This window comes from Mus caroli, chromosome 16, assembly GCF_900094665.2.
Source record: "Mus caroli chromosome 16, CAROLI_EIJ_v1.1, whole genome shotgun sequence".
In the NCBI taxonomy this organism is placed as follows: domain Eukaryota; kingdom Metazoa; phylum Chordata; class Mammalia; order Rodentia; family Muridae; genus Mus; species Mus caroli.
This window is the reverse complement of record NC_034585.1, coordinates 1348607-1372420: the sequence shown is the minus strand read 5'-3', so window position 1 is coordinate 1372420 and position 23814 is coordinate 1348607. Positions and strand designations below refer to the sequence as shown.

General features: G+C 49.1%; 2 protein-coding genes and 1 pseudogene across 6 annotated transcripts in view; 1 reads left to right on the top strand and 2 right to left on the bottom strand.

Moving 5' to 3' along the window:
- Ppl (periplakin) overlaps positions 1-16209 on the top strand; it is a 48602-nt gene extending 32393 nt beyond the window's left edge. The window contains exons 11-22 of the mRNA XM_021185602.2: positions 33-179; positions 937-1088; positions 2059-2156; positions 2345-2502; positions 4312-4490; positions 4582-4720; positions 5506-5699; positions 7535-7685; positions 8871-8954; positions 9633-9749; positions 10190-10282; positions 12853-16209. Of these exons, the coding sequence (XP_021041261.1) occupies positions 33-179; positions 937-1088; positions 2059-2156; positions 2345-2502; positions 4312-4490; positions 4582-4720; positions 5506-5699; positions 7535-7685; positions 8871-8954; positions 9633-9749; positions 10190-10282; positions 12853-15516 (4176 nt within the window). The 3' untranslated portion in view covers positions 15517-16209. The remainder of the gene's footprint in view (positions 1-32; positions 180-936; positions 1089-2058; positions 2157-2344; positions 2503-4311; positions 4491-4581; positions 4721-5505; positions 5700-7534; positions 7686-8870; positions 8955-9632; positions 9750-10189; positions 10283-12852) is intronic.
- LOC115029554 lies at positions 12070-12467 on the bottom strand (annotated as a pseudogene).
- Positions 16210-16360: 151 nt separating the features above from the next.
- The window catches only part of Ubn1 (ubinuclein 1), a 37755-nt gene continuing 30301 nt past the window's right edge, over positions 16361-23814 (bottom strand). For 4 of the 5 annotated variants that reach the window (XM_021185597.2, XM_021185599.2, XM_021185600.2 and 1 more), the window contains 3 exons: positions 21269-21512; positions 20947-21036; positions 16361-18583 (listed from right to left, as the gene is read on the bottom strand). In XM_021185597.2, the coding sequence (XP_021041256.1) occupies positions 18534-18583; positions 20947-21036; positions 21269-21512 (384 nt within the window). In that variant the 3' untranslated portion in view covers positions 16361-18533. The remainder of the gene's footprint in view (positions 18584-20946; positions 21037-21268; positions 21513-23814) is intronic. The other variant, XM_021185601.2, reaches the window with a different exon arrangement.

The following is a 23814-nucleotide window of genomic DNA, read 5'->3' as shown; positions in this document are numbered from 1 at the left end:
TGGCCTTACCTGGTGCTGTGCTGCTCTTACAGGACCAGGAGAAGGCTCTGGACAAGTATGAGGATGTGGTGCGGGGGCTGCAGAGGCGAGGGCAGCAAGTGGTGCCACTCAAGTACCGCCGCGAGACGCCGCTCAAACCCATCCCTGTGGAGGCCCTCTGTGACTTTGAGAGTGACCAGGTCAGTTACTACCTGACCTAGGCAGCCTGGACCTACAGCACAGAAGTCTTAGGGGTGGCACAGGTAGAGCTGGGGCCACAAGCAGTCATCTCTTGCGGGTGTCACTCTCTGTCCTCTCTTTCTCCTGGGGGTGGATATGCACCCCCATACCCTTTCCTCCCCCACTGCCTTGCCTTCATCTTTCTTATCAGCTCAACCAGCCTAGCCATTCTAGCTACAGTCCCAGGGAAGCCTCTCGCTGGCAGATGTATAATGTTTACAGCCACTTCTACCCAGTGGTCAGGCCTCAGTCATATGGCCATCCAGAGCCTGGAATATAGGAGATGTGCCACTTGGACTAGGGATGGCAGGGATGGTTCCCCAAGGTGAAGCTGAGGGGCTGGAGGTGGAGCTCAACTAGTAGAGCACATGCATGAGGCCCTGCACTGCATAAACCAGGCATGGATGATGGCACATGCTTGTAAACTCACCACTCTGGTACTGAGAGTGGGAGGATCTGAAGTTCAAGGTATCCTCCACATAGTAAATTTGAAGCCAGCCAGGGTTATGTCACACACACACAAAAAAAAGTCTAAATAGAGATTAGCAGTCAAGAGGGTTCCCTCTGAGCTGGCTCTGTCTAGCTCTGTGACCTGAGTAAGAGGAAGGCTGAGACTCCCTGTGTCTGAGCGTTAAGAGGGCCATGGGGCAGACAGAAGAGAGTCTCCTGCTCCCAGGCCTGAGAGTGAATCTGAACTGTTGGGTCTGTTCCCACCAGGGCCTGATCTCAAGGGGCTATAGCTACACACTGCAGAAGAACAATGGGGAGAGCTGGGAGCTGACAGACAGCACTGGGAAGAAGCTGACCGCCCCAGCCGTCTGCTTCATTATTCCCCCCACCGACCCCGAGGCCTTGGCTCTTGCTGACAGGTACAGACACAGAGGAGGGATAAGAGAGTGGACCCACACCTGGGCTCCGCAAGCCTCTCTTGTTTAAACCCTCTTAGTGGCGGGTAGGATGCGACACATGCCTCTCATTCTGACCTCCCTTAAAAGCTGCAGGAAGAGTGGCAGGCTAGGTTGGCTTGCTGAATTGGATGTCTGGCTAGGGGCCGGTGCAGCAGGCATGTTCTCTGGGTGCCTCTGAGTGCCTCTGAGCCTTTGCAAGTCTTAACCATCCCACTTGTGGCGCCTGTGTCCTACTTCACCGATTCTGGCCATTATTTTACGCTCAGTAGGTCCCCCACCCTTTCTCTCTGTTTTCACGATCTTTCATTTTGCTAAGATCTGTGGGTTGGCCTTGCTGGGCCTTGGCCCCTTGACATCAGTGTCAGGTGGCAAATCGCTCATTCATGTGAGGACCCTTTGATCAATGAGTAGACGCAAGGGGGTCCCTGGGCTTCCTCCTACCATCTATCAAACACCCACTGTGCACCCTCCCTGCTAGTGACAGATGTTTCTAAGTAGCGGGGCTTGCAAGGGAAGGTAGTGGAGAGGGGGAAGGACAGAGGCAGATGAGATTCTTCCCAAACCTTGTTGCTGTAACTCATGAGGCACCTTTATTTCATTACTTGTTAGGGATCAGGAAATGAATACATGTGCATGTGACAGCACATATGTGGAGGTCAGAGGACAACTTGCTAGAGTTGGTTCTCTCCTTCTATCATGTAGGTTCAGGGGATCAAATTCAGGCCTTCAGCTTGGTGGCAAGCACCTTTACCCACTGAGCCATTTTGTTACCCCCTGCGTCATCTCCTCCCCCCCCCCCATAGTATTTTTGACTCTTCAAAACCCTCCAAGGAGCTACTTGGCTCCCGTGGGCTGTTACCCAACCCAGGATGGGAACCTGCTAGGAGGCTGGTATGAGGCCAGGGTCCCCAGCACATTCTTGCTCTCACAGCTTGGGCAGCCAGTACCGAAGTGTGAGGCAGAAGGCGACTGGGAGCAAACATGCACTCCAGCAGCGGCATGAGGTGCTAAGGACGGAGAACCCTGGAGGTGGGTACCAGGGTGTCCTGTACAGGGCCAGGGACATGGGAGAGGGGATGAAGTAGACTGCTGTGCATGGGTGACAAGTATCTGCTAGAGGGCTGAGAGAGAGAGGCCAGGCCAGCCCAAGGACCTGGTTGGCTTTTGGGGCCTCGTGCTCCTTCACTGTCATCCCTGATTTGTCCTCCCTACGACAGATGCCTCTGATCTTCAGGGGCGACAGCTGCTGGCTGGCTTGGACAAAGTGGCCAGTGACCTGAACCGGCAGGAAAAGGCTATCACAGGGATCCTACGGCCACCACTTGAGCAGGGACGGGCAATTGAGGATAGTGCGGAGCGGGCCAAGGACCTCAAGGTATTGCCAGGCTGGGGCTCCTGCTCAAGGTTCCACCTCTGTGGGGCCTTGGGACATTCAAAACAGGTGTTGGATATTTATAGAGGTAATTATGGAGAACTGTCCCAAGGGTCAAACAGATGCCCTATTCTGAAGTTCTGGCATATCCCAGATGTGATCTGGCTCTGTTTCTGAGTGGCTTTTCAGCCTAGTATCACAGCCATAATAATGATAGCAGGAACTGGGATCCTAGCAGTATCTGCTGAGTATCTGCTGAGTGAGGCTGTGGGCAAGAGGTGGATTGGCTGTGGAAATGCAGATCTAGCCCACTTCTGCTTGCCCTGCCTGAAACAGGCCAGGGCCTGCCTCTCTCTCTCAATCTCTCTCTCTCTCTCTCTCTCTCTCTCTCTCTCTCTCTCTCTCTCTCTCTCTCTCTTCCTCCTCTTTCCCTATCTTCCTTCTTTCTCCTCCTCCCCTTCCTCTTCTTCCTCTTATTTCTCCTCCTCCTCTTTTCTGAAACAGGGTTTCTCTCTGTGACCCTGGCTGTCCTGGAACTCACTCTGTAAACCAGGCTGGTCTCTAAGTCAGAGATCTGCCTACCTCTGCCTCCCAAGTGCTGGGATTAAAGGCATGCGCCACCACTGCCTGGATCAGGCCATTCTAAAGTAAAATAGGCTGGTCCTCATTTGAGCTGCTGAACCTGGCAAGACGCCCATGTCTCCATTGACCACTACCTACTCTCATATCCTTCTGCCTGACAGCTCTCTGTGGTAGGTCCTGCCATCCCTGTTTTAGAGAAAATTAAGAGTCAGAAAAATCCAGTGGTCTCTGGTGCCTGGCACAGGAGTGAGGGTAGAGGTCCAGGGGCATAGGCCCACAGTATCACAAGACTCCAAGTTCTGTGGAGTCACGGGATGGGCATATCACAGTATCTACCTGGCAGGTTGCCCAAGATTTCATGAACTCTTTCATGAAAGGTATATAGATTATCCTGTGTCCAGGGGCAACCTGCTGTTGTCTGAGTTACAGACTTTAACAGTTCACTTGTACCAGATCTTCATTAAAAACACAGACCCTGGGACCGAGAAGAGAGCTTGGTCAGTAGAGTGCTTGCTTCACATAGTGCAGAGGCAAGAAGGAGGATCTTAGCTCAGTCCCCAGCACTCACATCAAAAGCTGGGCATGGCGGGACACCCCCATAATTACTTCCACTGCTGAGGAGACAGGATCACGAGGAGATCGGTGAGGCTTGCCAGCTGGCCAGCCTAATTGACAAGCCCCAGTTCCTACTAAGAGATGCTGTCTGCAAATCAAACAGACAAGGCAGGGCTCGAGAGGCTCAGTTTATAAAGTGCTCACATACAACCATAAGGACTGAGTGCAGATCCCTTAGCATCCAGGCTTAAAAAACCTAAAAACCAGCATGGTTGCACTGGTCTATAAATCTGACTTTGGATGAAGCCTACTTGCTAATTGGTAAGCACTATTCTCAGTGAGAGACCTGTCTTAGAAGACAAGACCATGATCTAGAGAGTACTGACCCCGGCCTCTGGCCTCCACATTTATACTCACACCAACTCCACCTCTCCCTTCCACTCAAAATAAAATACTGAGGGTGACCTCTGGTTTCTCATACATATACCCCCCAATGTTTGTGCACACACACACACACACACACACACACCACAGACTGCCAGACTGGTGATTGGGCCCCAGATGGACACCCCAGGGAGGTGAACCTTCTCAGCCATTCTCACTGTCCCAGGGCACATCCTTGAGGGAAGAGAGCTGTAGGGCTGTGGTTGATCTGGGCAATCTTGATCTCTGTAGAACATTACCAGTGAGCTGCTACAGATTGAGCCAGAGAAGGCGCAGTGCACAGCCGAGTGTGAAGCCTTTGTGCAGGCCCTCCCGGGCAGCGGCACCGCACCCTTGCTGAAGACCCGGGTAGAAGACACCAACCAGAAATATGAGCGACTGGTATGGTTGCTAGAGGCAGCCCAGGAGAAGTAAGTGGCAGGTAGACAGTCGGAGGGTGGTCATGGTGGGGTCAAGGGGCCACCTGACCCCTACACATACAATGTTGCCCTGTGTCCTTAGGGTGGACGTGGCCAACCGCCTAGAGAACAGTCTGCAGCGGGGCAGGGAGCTGCTGGCCTCATACGAGAACAAACTGATTCAGGATGACACAATGCCTGAAAGTGGTCATGTGTTGGACAGCAAGAGGCAGGAGCTGGAGGTAAACTTAGGATCTGGGGGCCGTGGGGTCCTTTCTTTGGGTTCAGGACATCTGCTTCCATCCCCAGATGAGGATGTGAGGGCCCTGAAGGTTTGGAGTTCCCAGCAGGTTATTCTGGGAACAAAGGCAGTGGGCTTTTTCTTGGCTGTTCCTAAGGTCTGTGCAGCCAGGAAGGTCTTAAAGTCACTCTTTTGCAGCAGAGGGCACGGAAAACATGGGTTTCTGAAGCTCCTGATGAGCACATCTAGCAGCCTGGGCCTACAGCTCCTGGGTATGTGCACAGCCACTGTCACCAGCGGTCTAGGACGCAGGTGTGGATGTCTGAGCACTGAGGCACTCTGATCATGGCCTGTAGCAATCTTTGTCTGTCTCCTTTTCATGAGCAAAGCAGGCTCAGGGAGAGGCTCGAGGCTGGAGGATGGCAGGCACACATGCCACCCCTTTAGCAGTTTGCCAAAGGAGACTTTTCAGAGCTGTGTTTATTATAATGAAAAGTGCCTTTAATCCCGGCACTCGGGAGGCAGAGGCAGGAGGATTTCTGAGTTCGAGGCCAGCCTGGTCTACAGAATGAGTTCCAGGACAGCCAGGGATTCACAGAGAAACCCTGTCTTGAAAAACCAAAAAAAAAAAGGAACTTTGCAAAACTGGAGGGCGAGGGCGAGACCTCCTTTCTGTTCTTAGGCCTGAAGCTCCCCTCAAAGCAGGAGGCCCCGGTACCCTAGGGACACTGCCAGGCTCTTAGGAGCCCCGGCCACCACACTGCTTTCTCTTTGCCTGTCTGGCAGGCCATGGCTTCTGAGCTGCAGGCCCACAAGTGCCTCCTGGGTGAGGTGGAACAGAACCTACAGGTGGCCAAGCAGTGTTCCAGCTCACTGGCCAGCCGCTTCCAAGAGCACTGCCCTGACCTGGAGCGCCAGGAGGCCGAGGTGCACAAGCTCAACCAGCGTTTCAACAACCTCAGCCAGCAGGTGGCACGGAGGTGAGGGTGCCAGACAGGTGGGCGGGAGCCAGGGCCTGGCTTAGCCGGCCTGCCTTCAAACACCAGGCCAAGGACCTTCTCTCTCTCTCTCTGTGTGTGTGTGTGTGTGTGTGTGTGTGTGTGTGTGTGTGTGCGCGCGCGCGCGCGTGTGCATGTGCGTGTTACAGTGTGCATGTTCATATGCATGTGTGTACCTGTGGGGGGATACTTGTTCAGGTGGAGGCTCTAAGTTGGTGTGAGGAATCATCTTTGATTCCTCTACCTTATTCACTGAGGTAGGATTTCTCGGTCGAGCCCGTGCCCACATAGCTAGACGCTCTGGTCAGCTTACTTACACCGGGGCTCCCATGTCTACCTTTTAGGGTTGAACTTACAGTTCAGCCACATGGCCCATGCAGAATTAACATGGGTTTTAAGGATCCAGACTCCAGTCCTCATGCATGCACAGTATTTAGCCCTTGACTGCCGAGCCATCTCCTTAGCCCAAGTGCCCTTTTAAAAAAATAAATAAATAAAAATTAAAATGACACATACAGTAAGAAACTATGTGTACATTGACCAGATGATCTGTCTCCAGGTAAGCCATCAGCTCTGCGTGTGTGTGTGTGTGTGTGTGTGTGTGTGTGTGTGTGTGTGTGTGTNAGAGAGAGAGAGAGAGAGAGAGAGAGAGAGAGAGAGAGATGGACCATATATGTGTGACAGTGTATATATTATGGAATGTATGGAGATCAGAGGATCATTTTGAATGCTCTCAATTTCTACCTTCTATACAGGGTCTCAGTTTACCATTGCTGAGTCAGGGTAGCTGGCTGGAGGCTTCCTGGTCTTCCCCCAATTCTTCCAGTCTCCCTATAGGAACACTGGAATTATAGAAGCCTATGTCTGGCTTTTACATAGGGTCTGGAGAGCTGAGCCCAGGTGACCAGGCTTGCACATCAAGTGCTTTCACCACTAATGTGCCTCCCCAGCCTCACCCTACCTGCCTAGCTCCACCCATTTCCCCACACACCCACACCATGGGCAGGTGGATGTGGAGGCTGTTCTTGTCTTTCTTCTGAGGCTCTGCCTGAGTTGTCTCCCCCACACCACTTCTGCTTGTATGCTAGAGTGCACATTTCTAGTAAGTCTGTCTGCGGTTGACAGGCTTCTGATCATTTCAAAGACCAGCTCCATGTTCCAGAGCTTTCTCCCTGTGTCCCCTTTCCCTCAAGGCCTTTATGTGGGTTACACTGGCTTTAATGTGTATCTCTCTCCATTTCTTACCGTGGAAACTTGGAGCACTGTTTAAAGGAAGTTTCCCTTTCCCCTGTAAGCATTTAACACTGTGCAAGTACTGCTTCTGCCCTGCCCCAGCAATGTTGACATTTTCTTCCTGAGGAAACAGGATTTCCCACCCTCCATGTGCCCTTTCTTTGTTCAAGCGATGTACAGTGCACCCCTCTGCCTGTCATGCTTAACCACTCTCTTTCTGTTGACCATTTGGGAACTTGTCCAGTCCAGTTACTTGGCTTTTCTACTGCCTTTCAAAACTCAGTGTGGCTAGGAAGATAGTTTCAGTCACACAAGCATGAGGACCCAAGTCTGATCCCCAGCACATATGTAGAGGGTAGGTAGGCATGGTGGTACAGATTTATAATTCTAGAGCAGGAGAGGCAGAAATAGGTAGATTCTGTGAAGCTTACTGGCCAGTCAATCTGACCTACTTACCCTCCCCACCACACACACACACACACACACACACACACACCACACACCAAGAGGACCTCCCAAAACTGAGGGGTCAGTGAGGTTCTTGCCTGCTATACAGAAAGACCTGACTGGCTTTGTCCCCACAGGGCCCAGAGCCTGCAGAGTGCCAGGGCTGCCTACGATGAATACTGCAGTGGTTACGACCGTGTGCTCCAGTTCTTGGCCAAGACTCCCAGTTATGAGCCCCAGGAGACAGACAGCCTCAGCCAGATGGAGACCAAGCTCAAGAACCAGAAGGTAAGATGGCTGCTTCTACTTTGTAATGTATGTCTGGGAGCATCAGAAGTCTGCAAGGCCTGGCTGGAGAGATGGCTCCGTGGTTAAGAGCACTGACTGCTCTTCCAGACATGGTGGCTCACAACCATCTGTAATGAGATCCAATGTCCTCTCTGGTGTGTCTGAAGACAGCTATGGTGTACTCAGATTCATTTTTAGAAGAAGAAGAAGAAGAAGAAGAAGAAGAAGAAGAAGAAGAAGAAGAAGAAGAAGAAGAAGAAGAAGAAGAAGAAGAAGAAGAAGTTCTCAAGGCCGATGGGGCAAGACAAAGGAAGGGGCCACCACTTTCAGCATCCTCTCACAAGCACTCCACATCTTGCTCACCCCTTTTCCCACAACACCCTTCACAGGCCCTTACTCAACAGATATTCATATGGCTTAGCTCATGACTGAAACACTGGGAATTCTGTGGGAAAGATCCCATTATCAAAGTTGGGGTTCCCACTTCCTCAATGTCACAAGGACCTCAGAAATCCAGTGGCTGAGGCTAAGGAAGCGACTTTGTCAGAAAAGTGCTTGCTATGCAAACATGAAGACCTGAATGTAATCACTAGAAACCCCCTAAGAAGTCAAGCATGGCTATGCAAGTCCATAATTCAGCATTGGGCAAGAACGAAAGACAAAAGGGTCCATGAAATTCATTGGCTAGCAAGCATTGCCAAATTGATCAATTTCTGGGTTCAGTGAGAGATCCTGTCTCAAAAACTAAGTGGAGAACAGTAGCAGAAAGATATATGATGTAGACTGTTAGCCTTTGTATGTGCACAGAGACGGGCAGACAGACAGACAGAGGGAAACACAGGGAAAGCCAGTGCCTGATAGTCAACTTGCTGTCCCTCCCTGGACTTGTTTTCTCAACTCAAACAAGTTCTCAGGCTTGGCTCACACGCTTGCTGGAGGATTACATGCTCTACCAGAGCAGAGCCTGGCATTTCAGAGCTCACAATAAACACCTGTCTCCTGGCACGAATAACCATCTTCACGGCCCTTGCCCCAGGCCTTGGCACTGCCCTTTGTGGTGAACAAATGTACACCGGAAAGCCACCCACTATGCTTCCAGCTATAGCATGTTGACTTTAGGTCCTAAGGACTCAGCCTTCTGAGGAGCCTGTGTGTGGGGTTCAGCTTTGGTCTCCTGTTTTACAGAACTTGCTGGATGAGATAGCAAGCAGGGAACGAGAGGTGCAGAAGGTCTGTGCAGATTCCCAGCAGTACCAGCAAGCGGTGAAGGTGAGCCATGAACCCTGTCAGAGGACACAGTAGGGGCTTTTGCATTAAATGTTGCAGAGCAATCTAGGTAGGTTGCTGGGGAAATGGGCAGTCGCCCTATGTAGGCCCCACCCCTTTGACAAAACATTATGGCACCAGATACCTGATATCATCCAGGAATTATATTCTTAGAAACAGTCAACTCTTTGGGGGGTGTTTACCCTAAAGGAAAACAAAACAAAATGAAAAAATGTACACCAAACAAAATTATGTAACAGCTCTGGTTATAACAGGAAAACTAGCCAGCAAAGCCTTATGCAGGAATGTCTGAGTAAATGACCCAGCATCCACTTTGATGGAAAATGCCAAGGTCTCTGGTGGAGAAAGGGAGAAAGGCTTAGGATGCAGAGTTCCCCAAGGAAACAGCATTGGGCCTTTTGGAAGGCCCAAAGAGTCAACTTGGTTTGTGTCTCTACAGGAGTTAGGAATTGCAGGCACATTTTCTTGTATGGATGTCACTCAGTGAGGTAGCAACTTAGCATCACTGTCTTAGCCAGCTCAGGTACAGATGCAAGGAAGCTATGCAAGATTGCTAAACCAGCTCTGGCAGCTTGGAGTCCTTAGAGGGAGCATAAATCACTGTCACTTTTTGTTGTTGTTGCCCCTAGCTGACTACTGTACTTCCTTTCTTTTACCCAGGACTATGAACTTGAAGCAGAGAAGCTAAGGTCCTTGCTGGACCTGGAGAATGGACGGAACAGCCATGTGAACAAGAGAGCCAGGCTGCAGTCTCCTGCTGCCAAAGTGAAGGAAGAGGTGAGCTGTAAGTGAAGACTGCCAGGGGCTCTCCAGATGCGGTCCTCTATGAAGTACTTGCAAGAGGAAGAAGAACTTGTTTTGGAGCAGTGAGATATCAATATGCCTAAGAGGCAGGCTTGTAGGGGTTCTGGTCCCATGCCAGATACATGGGAGGCTCCTGCCTTGCTCCCCTGTGCAGGTCTGTAGTAGAGGGCAATAGCCTGCAACAGCTGTGAAAAGAATACTTAGAAAGACTTGCTCAATGGTCACGGACCAAGAATCAACCTACATCATCTCAATCTTATATTTCCACCAAAGGCTGGAGCTACAGGTAGCACTGGGCAAGAAGTAGCCCTTTCTCTACATGCCAAGCCCTTCCTAGACTGTGTCCAAGTGTTCTGCTTTTCTCCTAGCCTTTTGGCTTGTCTGCTAACTGTTGTCCTAAAATTTCTCTGTAGGAAGTTGCTCTTGCTGCCAAGTTCACAGAGGTTAATGCCATCAACAGACAGAGGCTACAGAATTTGGAGTTTGCACTGAATCTCTTGAGACAGGTAATCCATCTTAGTTAGAAATACTACTTCTAATTGTCCTACAAGATGGAAAGCAGTCTCCTCTGCCTTAGAGACATAGCCTGTGAATGACGAAGTGTCTTCTGCTGACACTTTTGAGAAGGATTAATGCTAATGCTAAGCTGAACCAGCCTTCTTCACTAGCATGGGCTAACTTCCATACCAATTCAAAAGATGTTTGCTGAGCACTTATCAAAGGCTTTTGTCTGCTGGTTAATGAGTGTTTTGCCTGCATGTATGTATGTGCACCACACGTGTGCCTGGTGCCCAAGATCAGAAGACAATGCATCCCCTACAACTGGAGTTTCAGATGGTTGTGAGCCACCATGTTGGGTGCTAGGCATTAAACCTGGGTCCCCTTTAAGAGCAACAAGTGCTCTTAACTGATGAGCCACCTCTCCAGCCCCCAGAGTTTTTTGGGAGGGGGTGGGATGGGGTTTTTTGGGGAGGTGTGGTTTTGTTTCATTTTTTCAAGACAGGGTTCTCTGTGTAGTCCGGGCAGTCCTGGAACTCACTCTGCTGGGATTAAAGGCATACACCACAACCACCGAGCTTCAAAGTTATTTTCAGTGGCATGTCTGTGTTTCTGTATGTGGATTTGCTTAAGTGCAGGAACATAGACATGCTTGCATGTGCAGGACAATGACAACCAAAGAGTCATCCGGAGGAAGACAAGGTTTCCTATTGGCCCCGAGTTTACCAATTAGGCTAGACTAGCTGGCCAGCAAGGCTCAGGAAGCTTCCAGCGTCCACATCCTTGATGCTGTGATTACAGGTGTAGCTCCCCTAGAGCACCAGAAACCTGCATTTCCCACCAGTGCTGGTCACAGCTCAAGTCCATAAGCTTGCAGGGGATTCTCCTAGCCCCCAAAGTTATTTTAGGACTTGATGAAATTCATGACAGTGTTATCTGATATATAAAGGAACTAGAAGCAACTGCCACTCCTCAGATATGCTCTGGTTTAACCTGTCCACACAGTGGACACACTGCTGTTAAGCAATGTTGTGGCACCTTCTGAGTCAAGATGGTACTCTGCCCTCCAGTCAGAAACTGCAAAACAAGATGGTACTCTGCCCTCCAGTCAGAAACTACAAAACAACAGCTGTTTGCATAGAAAAAGCAATCACCTGCTGCTCACCAAAACAAATACCTAAAAAAAAAATGTCTCCAAGTGTTGCGGCCGGCCAGCAGCTCGCAACGAACAGTTCAACCGAGATGGCCACTCGAGCTGAAAGAGAGGAACTAGACGGGGCGAAAGAAGAAATGGAGCCAAGACAGTTTCATTCTGATCAAAGCTCAATTTTACTTGTTCCAACACTCAGTTATAAAGGAAGGGGGAAGGGGACCCGATTCCCGCCAAATAACTCGGGGTCCAGTAGCAGGATGAGCATGTGTGTGGCTCCAAACAGCAAAGCTGCACGGTCCAGCAGTGGGCATGGCAGAACAAATGAGCAGGAAACTCCACCCCTGAGCAAGCAGGTTCCAGGCTGGGGGAGGGGAGACTATATCCAAGGACAACATACTTCCCCTAGGGACAGGGCAGAGATGGGAAACTGGCGTCACTGCAGACTCCTCTGTGCCTGCAAAACATTTTGCCTTATTCAATTTTTAAAAGCTCTAAAAAGTAACCCTAGAGCATTAGTGGAGACCCCAAAAGATCAGCCCATCCTGGTCTGGGTGATCAGACCTGTCTTTCTCTCTCTCTCTCTCTCTCTCTCTCTCTCTCTCTCTCTCTCTCTCTCTCTCTCTCTATTTTTTTTTCTTCAAATTAATGAATTTCTAAGTCAGGTTCAGGTAACTGAAGGGCCTTTATGAAGAGTTTATATTGTCTAGACCCAAGATATGCTGCAAACACAGTCTGATGAAGTAAAGTAGGAAATAACATTTTTCTAAAGACAGGCTTAGAAACTGAAATCCAGTAATTGAAGATGTTTCCTCTCTGTGGCAGTGAGCTTGATTCGTACCTGACAGCAAGGCCCCATTCAGGGTATAGCCAAAAGGGCAGGGTACAGACCACCCAGAACAAAACCAACTAGTGCACCCCATGTTGTGGTACAGGTTTCACAGTTCAAATCACCTGTCTGACTCTGGAAGTTGTTTAATATTTCTGGACATGATATTAAATATTAAATCATCTTTGCTAGTAATTGGTTTCCAACTTTCCATCTTGGACCACTCAGCAGAATGATAGCAGCTTATGGCTGCCTCCCCGGCTGCCTGTGCTTGCCTGGGTCCTCCCACGCCCAAGTCTACCACAACCTTCACAAGGGTTGCCTGGGCTCCACCTCATCTGTTTGTCTCTTTTTTTGTGTGTGTGTGTGTGGGGGGGGTGGTTGGGTTTTTTTTTTTTTTTTTTTTTTTTTTTTTTGAGACAGGGTTTCTCTGTGTAGCCCCTGGCTGACCTGGAACTCACTCTGTAGACCAGGCTGGCCTCGAACTCAGAAATCCGCCTGCCTCTGCCTCCTGAGTGCTGGGATTAAAGGCGTGTGCCACCAACGCCCGGCCATCTGTTTGTTTCTTAACCATGCATTCGTTGTCTTTTCTGCCACAGCAACCAGAAGCAGGAGTGACCCATGAGACCCTACAAGGGGGAAAGCTAAGCTCTGGCATGGAGGAAACATGGAAGGTTAAGAAGGAACTGGAGGAGGAGATAGAGCGAAGGCAACAGCTGGAAAATGAGGTCAAGAGTGCCCAGGAGGAAATCCAGACCCTGAAGGATCAGGGGCCTCAGGAGTCATTAGTGAGGAAAGAGGTGGTGAAGAAGGTGCCAGACCCCGCCCTGGAGGAGAGCTTCCAGCAGCTGCAGCAGACGCTGGCCGAGGAACAGCACAAGAACCAGCTATTGCAGGAGGAGCTGGGAGCACTGCAGCTCCGGCTGCAGGCTCTAGAGCAGGAGACCAGGGATGGGGGACAGGAGTATGTGGTCAAGGAGGTCTTGCGCATTGAGCCAGACAGAGCCCAGGAGGATGAGGTCTTGCAGCTTCGGGAGGAGCTGGAGGCACTGCGGCGCCAGAAAGGTGCCCGAGAGGCTGAAGTGCTACTCTTACAGCAGCGTGTAGCAGCCCTGGCTGCTGAGAAGAGCAGGGTGCAGGAAAAGGTCACTGAGAGAGAGGTGGTAAAGCTACAGAATGACCCCCAGCTGGAGGCAGAATACCGGAGGCTGCAGGAGGAGCACCAGCGGGAGGGCACACTCAGGGAGAAGCAGGAGGAGGAGCTGAGTTTCCTACAGGCTAAGCTCAGGAGACTGGAGAAAGAACGAGCCATGGCAGAAGGCAAGATCACTGTCAAAGAGGTGCTCAAGGTAGAGAAAGATGCAGCTGCGGAGAGAGAAGTCAATGACCTCACCCGCCAGTATGAGGACGAGGCTGCCAAGGCACGCTCTGGCCAGCGGGAGAAGACAGAACTTCTCAGAAAGATATGGGCCCTGGAAGAGGAAAATGCTAAGGTGGTGGTACAGGAGAAGGTCCGAGAGATCGTGCGGCCAGATCCCAAGGCAGAGAGTGAAGTGGCCAACCTCCGCCTGGAGCTGGTGGAACAGGAGCGCAAATTCAGGGGTGCTGAGGAGCAGCTGAAGAGCTACCAGAGTGAGCTGGAGGCCCTACGGAACCGTGGGCCACAGGTAGAAGTCAAAGAGGTGACCAAAGAGGTCATTAAATACACAACTGACCCAGAGACGGAGCAGGAACTCCAGAGGCTCAGGGAGGAGATCATGGACAAGACCAGGTTAATAGAAAGGTGTGACCTGGAGATTTACCAGCTGAAGCAGGAGATCCAGGCCCTTAAGGACACCAAGCCGCAGGTGCAGACTAGAGAGGTGGTCCAGGAGATCCTGCAGTTCCAGGAAGACCCCCAAACCAAGAAGGAGGTAGAGTCTCTGCGTATACAGCTGTCAGAAGAACAGAAGAAACAGGTGGACCTGGAAGGGGAGCGGGCATCCCAGGAAGAGAAGATCAAGCGCAAGGAGGAAGAGCTGGCACAGGGGAAGGAAAGGGTTGTACGCCAGGAGGTAGTACAGTATGAAGATGAGCCAGATTTGCGAGCTGAGGTGACTGCCTTCACAAACAGCATTGATGCTGAGCTGCGGCAGATTGATAAACTGCATGTGGAGCTACGGCGGTTACAGCATCGCCGAGCAGAGCTGGAGAGGCAGTTGGAGGAGCTGGAGCGTGAGAGGCAGGCACGTAGGGCAGCCGAGCTGGAGGTACAGAGGCTGCAACAGCGGCTGGCTGCATTGGAGCAGGAGGAGGCCAAGACTGGTGAGAAGGTGACCCACACACAAAAGGTGGTGCTGCAGCAGGACCCACAGCAGACCAGAGAGCATGCCCTGCTCCGAGCCCAGCTGGAGGAAGAGCGGCACCGGAGGCAGCTACTGGAGGGTGAGCTTGAGCCCCTGCGTAGAAAGTTGGCTGCCCTGGAGAAGGCAGAGATCAAAGAAAAGGTGGTCTTCTCTGAGAGCGTCCAGGTAGAAAAAGGTGACACTGAGCAAGAGATCCAGCGGCTCAGGAAGAGCCTGGAAGAGGAGAGCCAGAGCAAGAGGGAGCTGGATTCAGAGGTGACCCGGCTAGAAGCCAAGTTATCTGAGCTAGAATTCTATAATTCCAAGTCATCCAAGGAACTGGATTTCCTGAGAGAAGAAAACCACAAGCTACAGCTAGAGCGGCAAAACCTGCAGCTAGAGGCCCGGAGACTCCAATCAGAGATTGAGATGGCAGCAACAGAAACTCGAGATCTGAAGAACATGACCACGATAGACTCTGGGACCCACCTAAACTCTAGGCTGTGGTCCCTAGAGAAGGAACTGGATGACCTCAAGAAGATGTCCAAGGACAAGGATCTGGAGATCGATGAACTACAGAGGCGCCTGGGCTCTGTGGCCGTCAAGAGAGAGCAGAGGGAGAACCACCTGAGGCGCTCCATAGTGGTCATTGACCCTGACACAGGTCGTGAGCTGTCCCCAGAGGAGGCTCACCGGGCTGGGCTTATCGACTGGAAAATGTTTGTGAAGCTCAGAAGCCAGGAGTGCGACTGGGAGGAGATATCAGTGAAAGGTCCTAATGGGGAGTCATCAGTAATTCATGACAGGAAGTCAGGCAAGAAGTTCTCCATTGAGGACGCTCTTCAGAGTGGCAGGCTAACCCCTGCTCAATATGACCGCTATGTCAACAAGGATATGTCCATTCAGGAGCTGGCAGTCTTGGTGTCTGGGCAGAAGTAGGCCCAGCCCTTCTGCCTGGCTTTTCTTGGAGATGGTTAACTCATTCTCAGCAACTTCCTGGGTGTCTTCTGCTCCCTAGCCCTCATATAGACTTCTGAGCTAAGTGTCTTATCCACATTATATCAGGCTGCTTACAGTGCAGCTATTGTAATACCAGCAGACACAAGCTGGGTAGCATCTCTCAGCTCAGCCTCATCCAGTCTGAGTGAGTGACCTGCTCCCACCTCTGATGACTTAATAACCTTTCTGCCTCTTTCAACTCAACAAGACTGATCCACTGGGGCTGCTGAACTTCCTTCTTGCCATTCCATTTTTCTGACTGGGATCAAATTATCAACAGTGCCTACTCAGTAGTGACTCTTCTCATTGAACAGGGCTCTACACTAGAACATGTGTCCAGAATCCACAATGCCTGGCTCTTGGTGCTAGACTAACTAGCCAGGATGTGCCAGAAAGACAGGCACCAACAACAGTTTGCTAGTTCTGAAAAGACCTTAGTAATGGATGGTGTGCTAGCCTTACTTTCAGTGCCTTAGAAGTCTTCCTCATTATCGCATTGGCATTTAGATATACAAAAGTTGATTGTTCACCAAACAAATTTCTGCTTCTCTGTATTTCATGTATTATGTAAGAAAATGGGAAGTGATAGGGAACTTATGGCATGAAAATAAAAATCTGGTGGCTTGACTCTAACTCACAGCAAGTGTGACTCCTTTACACATGAGCCTGAACCTTGGCTCTCAGCCACAATGGGCGGGCATTCCATGAACACCAGGGCTCCTATGTACTGAAGAATAATAAAATATTGCAAATAAAATAGTAATGAAAAAAATGAGGAAAGACATCTTGGAAACCTCAAAACAATTTATTGAGTTGCTTTATACAAGATTAACAATTTCCACACCACCCCCTAACACCAACATAGTTGCGGCACAAAAGCCCCTCTCACACCTAAGAAACGGCCACGCCTGGTTAAGTCTCAGAACCTTGCACCCACCAAAGAAACCCTTGCATCCCACTGAGCTTGCTCTATCTCCACCCTCTGCTGAAGCCGGGCCACAGGTCTCTCTGGCCATGGCTGTTAAAGTCATTCACTCGTTCATTACCACAAATAAAGCATAAACAAGGAAAAGAAATCTCATAAACTCCCCATCAAAGAAACGTTTCCCTGAGGCAAGAGGCATCGCTAGATTCCTAAAGATGAGGGCATCCTGCTCTAGCTGCACAAGCAGTGGCACATGGGGAGGAGGGAGCACCAAAGGGGTGGGGTGCTAGGGCCCGCTGTGTGACGGGCAGAGGAGCCTGGAGAGTTCCCACTGCTCAGCTTTGCTGGCGGCCTCAGCTTGGCTTAGAGCTCAGCTATACAAATCTCTTCTTTGGCTCTTTTTGCTACTACCTAAGACTATTCTGTAAACAAACTGGAAATCCAAGTTGCAAAAAAATATATGTAATAAAAGGATAAGGAATCCACATGGCCAATGTGAAAACAATTGGTTCTTCCATACAAAAGGAGTCAGAGCAAAGGCCAGACCAAAGAGCTGACAAAGGTCCTGCTCCCAGTAAGGTGGAAAGGTGGCCACCTCCACAGGAATAGAGGGCTACTGAGCTCCATACCCTTGAGGCAGGAACCAAAAGCACACTTGACCCATCCTAGGGTGCATACTGAGAGTGCTGATCACCTCCCCAAACGTGGTCTGGCTAGGTAGTTAGCCAAACCCACTGCGAGGCAGACTTATAGGATAGGAAACAGCCCTCCGAGTCCATATGAAATAGCCACTGGGTAAGTGTGACAGCCTGATGACGGAAGCTCTGTAGTCAACTATCTCTGTCCTCTGTCTACTCTCCAGACCCTCTGGACATCCCTCCTAAGTCTACACAGAAGCTCGCTGTCCAGAGGACACCAGCACCCCAGACCTGTTCTCTGTAGCAGGTGCTTCAGAGAGGCCTGTCCTGCAGCTCTGCCAGAGAGAGTAAGACAAAGTGGAATGTCTACCTGTAGCTTAGAACCCCTGGGCTCTCAGACACAGAGGGCTGAGGGGCTCCACTGTAGTCCACCTGCATCAACTCTACAAAAACAAATCAGAGCTGGGAACCTGGGATTTGGGGGGTTTGGGGGCTCAGATGACTTTCAAGTCAAGACGGCACAGGTTATGGTGTGCAGTCATTAAAAAACCCAATTAAATAAAACTGTCTTAAATACAGACTAGCTTTAAAAAAAGATCTTCATCTCAGATCCATTCAGTGGGCTGAATGGATAGGTGTGAGTTGTCAAAGTCTGCTCCACCAAAAAGGCACTGGAATTAAGTCTTCCTATAATGTGATGTGTGAAGAGCAGTCCCATTCTATCCAACGCATTCAATGGTAATGACGAAAACAGCCCAAGATAGGTGTCTTTAAAAATCCTACCACGATTGTTGAATCTATAAAGATCTTTTTCTCTATAAGAGCTTCATTGTCATGTTCTGAGGAGAAACTGGCCCCTACAAGGAGTACACATTATGTGTTCTTAGTATTTTGCAAGGTCCCCCACATGCGGCTCTGGCCTGTGTCTTGTCCTCTTGAGTACATAGCCTGAGGATGGGACGGAATCACAACCATCCAGGAATTCTACTGTGGCCAGGAGACCCTGACCAGTAGGGAGCTCTGAGACACACCAAATGCCAGGAGTTAGGCAGATCTAGAACCCAGTGGCCAACAGATCTGCCACAGGTACACATGTACACTATACTTCCCAACACAGTCCAGGTACACTTCCCAGCACAGAGCTGCCCCTTGATGTCGTCCAGCGACAAAGCCATGAGGCCTAGAGCACCAGGTCAGTAAGCGCTTTGTGAGCAGCAGAAGCTGCCTTGGTTGGAGGCCCATCTGAAGTGCTAAGAAGTGCTCCGTTTCAAACTCACGCCTGCTCCAGAAGAAAGGCAGTGGGCAAGAAGAGCTCAGCAAATGTCTGTTATCAGAGACATACACGTTGGGCTTCCTCCTAGACCTATGTCATTCAGTTCCATCCTCCAAAGTGGTCACAATTTCCTCGGTACAACAGGCCCTTTACCATGAAGCTGTGAAGCATCTGGAAAAGAATAAGCGAAATCAGATCATTCTTTCAGTGCTCCAATTCCTTTAAGACAGCATAAACAAACTTCACAGGAAACAGAAGCAGCCAATGTCCCCCACAGCAGCTGTGTGCATTGCTCCTTGCAGCATCCTGTGTCATGCATGAGCACCAGCACTTCTCAGGCAGGAGGCCATTGAGCCCGTCTACAGAACAGGCACTCTGCAACATTACAAGGGTCACTGCAAGGCCTAACGACCACACAGAATCCAGACAATGTTCATTCTCTTGCCATCAGAATGTACTTGGGTAGCAGAGGTACAAAGACACAGGTAAGCATCAAATCCACACGGAAGGGAAAGCAGAATGGAACCAAGCCTCAGCTCACTGCAGATACAGGGTATTTCTCAGCTCACTGCAGATACAGGGTATTCCTCAGCTCACTGCAGATACAGGGTATTCCTCAGCTCACTGCAGATACAGGGTATTCCTCAGCTCACTGCAGATACAGGGTATTCCTCAGCTCACTGCAGATACAGGGTATTCCTCAGCTCACTGCAGATACAGGGTATTCCTCAGCTCACTGCAGATACAGGGTATTCCTCAGCTCACTGCAGATACAGGGTATTCCTCAGCTCACTGCAGATACAGGGTATTCCTCAGCTCACTACTAGATACAGGGTATTCCCTGACAGCCCTACAGAGCCCCACACTGTAGCATAGCTCAAAATGCAGTTCCGTCTGCTAACCCATTTTGCATGGATGCTCTTCTGATTGCCCCCATGAGTTTTCTTCTTCTCCTTGAGGTACTGGTAATGGACACAGGGCTTTATATATGCTAGGCAAGTGCTCAACCACTGAACGACATCCGTAACTCTTCTGGTAGCTTTGGAAGACCAGGGGAGGGAAACATAAAAATGGTCCAAGAAATGTTTTTTTTCTTTTCCTTTCTATCAGTGTCCCTCTGCCCTTTGTTGCTGAAAATTCTACAAATGCCGAGACTGTTTCCAGTCTCTCTTCAATTACTTTGTTTCTCTCAAAAAAGGCCATTTTCAAAGCAAGTAGAGGTGGCACCATCTCATTTTTCACAGCACACAGTCTCTCCATAGCTGGGAGACACCCACATTGCACTTCACTCAAATGGTAGCCACCCACCCATGCAGAGCAAGTCCTCAGGTGTGACTGCTTCTTCAAAGAATTGACTACTGCTACTTGCTTTGCTCTTCAAAGGTCCAAAGGTTTCCCTCTGAGAAATGCAAACTCACCTCATCCTAACAAGGCCTCTGACATTCACTCACTCCAGAGTTCCCAGCTTTAGGACATGAATGCAAGGAGCCCACAAACAGATCCTAAAGCAGACCGTGAGTTGTGGACCCACACTGTCTATGAGCAGGTCACAGATACATCCCTAGAGTCTGCATCTGACTCCTGCCCTAAGTTCAGCCTTTCTCTCCTGATAGCCCAGGGACCTGGTTGAAACAGATCTACAGTACTAAAAATATTAGGTCAAAATCAGGTTCTCATAGAGTTCTGATTTTTTGTTTGTTTGGTTTTTTTTTTTTTGTTTGTTTGTTTGGTTGGTTGTTGTTTTTCGAGACAAGGTTTCTCTGTGTAGCCCTGGCTGTCCTCAAACTCAGAAATCCACCTGCCTCTGCCTCCCAAGTGTTGGGATTAAAGGTGTGCACCACTACGCCTGGCTCTCATAGGGTCCTTATGCCAAATTTCATGAAGTATCTATAACTATTCCCCAATCTCAGGCTCTCGAGCTCACAATGTACGCAGGGCTCTTAGAACTGCCTACTTCCAAAAGCACCATTCTGTCAGGAGACCCTGGCCTCATTCCAGGTGTGCTTCCCAGTCTGTTTCAAGGGAGCTCACACCAGGGAGGCCTGAAAGCTGCTTCTGGTTCAGATCTGTGCCAGCTTCAAGATCGAGGTCTTTCCTTCACAATCATGTATTATGGCCTCTCACTGTGCTATGGATATTTACACTCTTTCAAAGAGTCTCTGCCATCTGACAACGCCTGGCAGGTTAGGTAGCATTGCACCATAAAGGCCCTAAAGTGCTAAACCCCATTACCTTTCTTCTCTTTAAATGCAGTAGGGTTGGAACACCTGTTTCATGCTCATGCTCCATCATACAGCATCACACAGGCTAAGTCTGACCCAATGACCAGTCCAATAAGAAACCAGGAAAAGTCTCTGTTAGTATAGGCTTATATTATTCTGGAACCCAAAAAGCCATAGCCTCAAAATACAAAGCAAAATACAAAACAGAGATGATAAGGCAGAGATGGCTAATAGCGCCAGCAGCAAAGCACCTATACGGGTGGAGGAGTGTGGCGCACAGAGTGCATAGCACGCTGCCCATCTGGCATTTACCTGGCAGACTCTGTGGGACATGGGTAGACACAGCAGCATGTGGGAGAGGCGCTGTGTGGGGTGGGCTGGAGTGCAAACCAGCCAGAAGACCTGAGAGAAACAGGAGGGGAGAGAACAAAACACACACATTGAAGACAGAACAGAAAAGCAGCTTGGGAGATCTAGAGCCCCAGGTAACCTGCAGACCAGTCTGGAGCAAAACAGCTATCCCGGGTACTATGCAGCTTCCAGAGGTGGGGGATGTTCCCATGGTTACACCAAACACATACAGGACCCAACATGGCACACAACATAGGAACAGAGGCAGGAGACAAGAACTTACTGTGGCTGAGGCCATGGTGGAAGGTCCCAGGGGCTGGACCTGTGACAATGGCATCCTTAGAGACTCCTGCTTTGGCAGAGGAGTCTGCATTGAAGGAGAGTACATGAAGTGGAAATTGGGTTATGATTCCCAGTGAGTTTGAGTTCATAGCCCCTGGAAGCTTGGGGTTGTTGGACTTATAGGATGAAGACAGCAGGCTTAAGGAAGAGGTGTTGGACAGCAGCACTGCCCCGCCAGTTCCCTTCTGGGGAGGAAACACACAGTCAGAACCTACCCTGTGAAAGAACCTACTACTTAGCACCCAAAAGAGGAATTAGGAAGTCTCTATGAGCCAGCATCTAGGGAATTCCAGGGTACAGGGGTAATTTTAGCTACATTCCCAAGGGCTCCAACACCCTTTTCTGGCCTCTGTGGGTACCAGATATGCACATGGTTCATATACAATACACATGCAGACAAAACACTTATACACATAAAATAAATAAAAAAAGTTATCTCCATGACAAATTTTAATTCTAGATAAACCCAAAGCCTCCATAAATATAAACAGTGTGGCAAGTTTCTCATTTAAAAAGATCCAACTGAAGCCCGGCAGTGGTGGCACACACCTTTAATCCCAGCACTCAGGAGGCAGAGGCAGGTGGATTTCTGTGAGTTCAAAGCCCGGTCTATTAAGAGAGTACTGGGGCTACACAGAATAAACGCTGTCTCCAAAAAAAAATCCCGAGAAACAAAAAAAAAAAAAAAACAAAACAAGAAAAAGAATCAACTGAAAATGATATAAGATGATGAGATGATGGCAATAGGCAAGCCTCTCTCATCAGACAGTGACATCCTCCCATAGGCAATGCACTAAGTGCGTATAGTCATATAACCTTATGCATATATTATATTTATGTAACTGTGTATGTTTAAGTGGATATGATATACAATAAATATATAAATATAAATTCTCATCTTAAAAGATCTACTTGATTATATAAATGTATTATATTTATATATACACAAGTATAATATATAATAAACATAAGATTAAATATAAAGGTGATGAGGTTAGAGTTACCATCCAAATTTCAAAACTTAATTTGTACACTGAATAAAAAGACTTTTATAGTCCAACCAGAATGAGGTGTCCCTAAGTAATATTCAAAACTGATTCCCCACATATTCACATTCACATGGAAGTGAACACTTCTGCCCATCATTGGATTTTTAAAGTTAATTAGAAAGCTTCATTGTAGCACTACAGTGGAATGTGGCTAGTGAAATATGACTGCACAAAATCATACTTTCAATAAGACCAGCTAGTAAGTATTCATGAACCCAGGAAGTCCTGTTCAGCGGGGCATGGTTGTACATATCTTTAATCCCAGTACCCAGGACACTGGGCTGAATTGCAGGTTATCTACTATAGGCCCTTGTTTCACTTTGACAGGGTGTACACATCCCAGGAAGGCAACGGATTGTCACAAAAAGTGTGAGAACCCTACCTGACAGAGATCCTCACCATGGCTACAAACTTCAATCGAAGGGCCCAAAGTGCTTTTTCTATTTTTGAGACAGGTGTCATAATAGGCCCACACTGACCTATTATGTAGCTGAGGATGACCTTGAACATCGGATCTGGCTCACTTTATCTCCCAGTGCTGGAGTTACAAGTATGTACCATCGCCCAATTTGTATGGTGCTGGGGATCAAGTCATGGCTTCATACAAGCTAGTCACACATTGTAATAACTGATCTGTATCACCAGCCATGGTGATACACTGTCAAGGCCATCAATTAATGATACTGTCAATCAATGATTTCCCATTTTCCTTTTTTTTTGGGGTTTATTCGAGACAGGGTTTCTCTGTGTAGCCCTGGCTGTCCTGGAGCTCACTTTGTAGACCAGGCTGGCCTTGAACTCAGAAATCTGCCTGCCTCTGCCTCCCGAGTGCTGGGATTAAAGACGTGCACCACCACCGCCCGGCCCCATTTTCCTCTTTTGTTCTAGCAGTAGTGTAGTGCCTTGTGTATGCTAGATAGGTGCTCTACCACTGATAGAGCCTGAGCCCTGAGGCCTAAGTTTGAATTCTCAAAACCCATATAAAACTGAGTATGTTAGCATGAGCCTATAACCAGGACACCTATAAGATGAGAAGGCCTGTAAGCTCAAGGGCCAGTTAGCCTGGTGTATGCAGCAGTGAACAATGAGACCCTGTCTCAAACAAGACAGAAGATAAAGACTGAACACAACACATACACATAACACTCATGTGCCACTACTCAAGCAAACACACGTGTGTATATACCATTTTCCCCTGGAAACTAGTGTGCATAGTCACTCTATGTAGTGGTAGGGAGAAAGAATCAAGACCTTGCTAGAACAACCTGTCTACAATTTTCTAAATATACAGGTAAAGAAAAAGCTTCCAAGTTCCCAACCTGTGTTCAAGCTTTCCTTTCACTTTTCAATTATTTGTTTTCCTTTTTTTTTTATTAGGTATTTTCCTCAATTACATTTCCAATGCTATCCAAAAAGTCCCCAATACACTCCCCCCCCC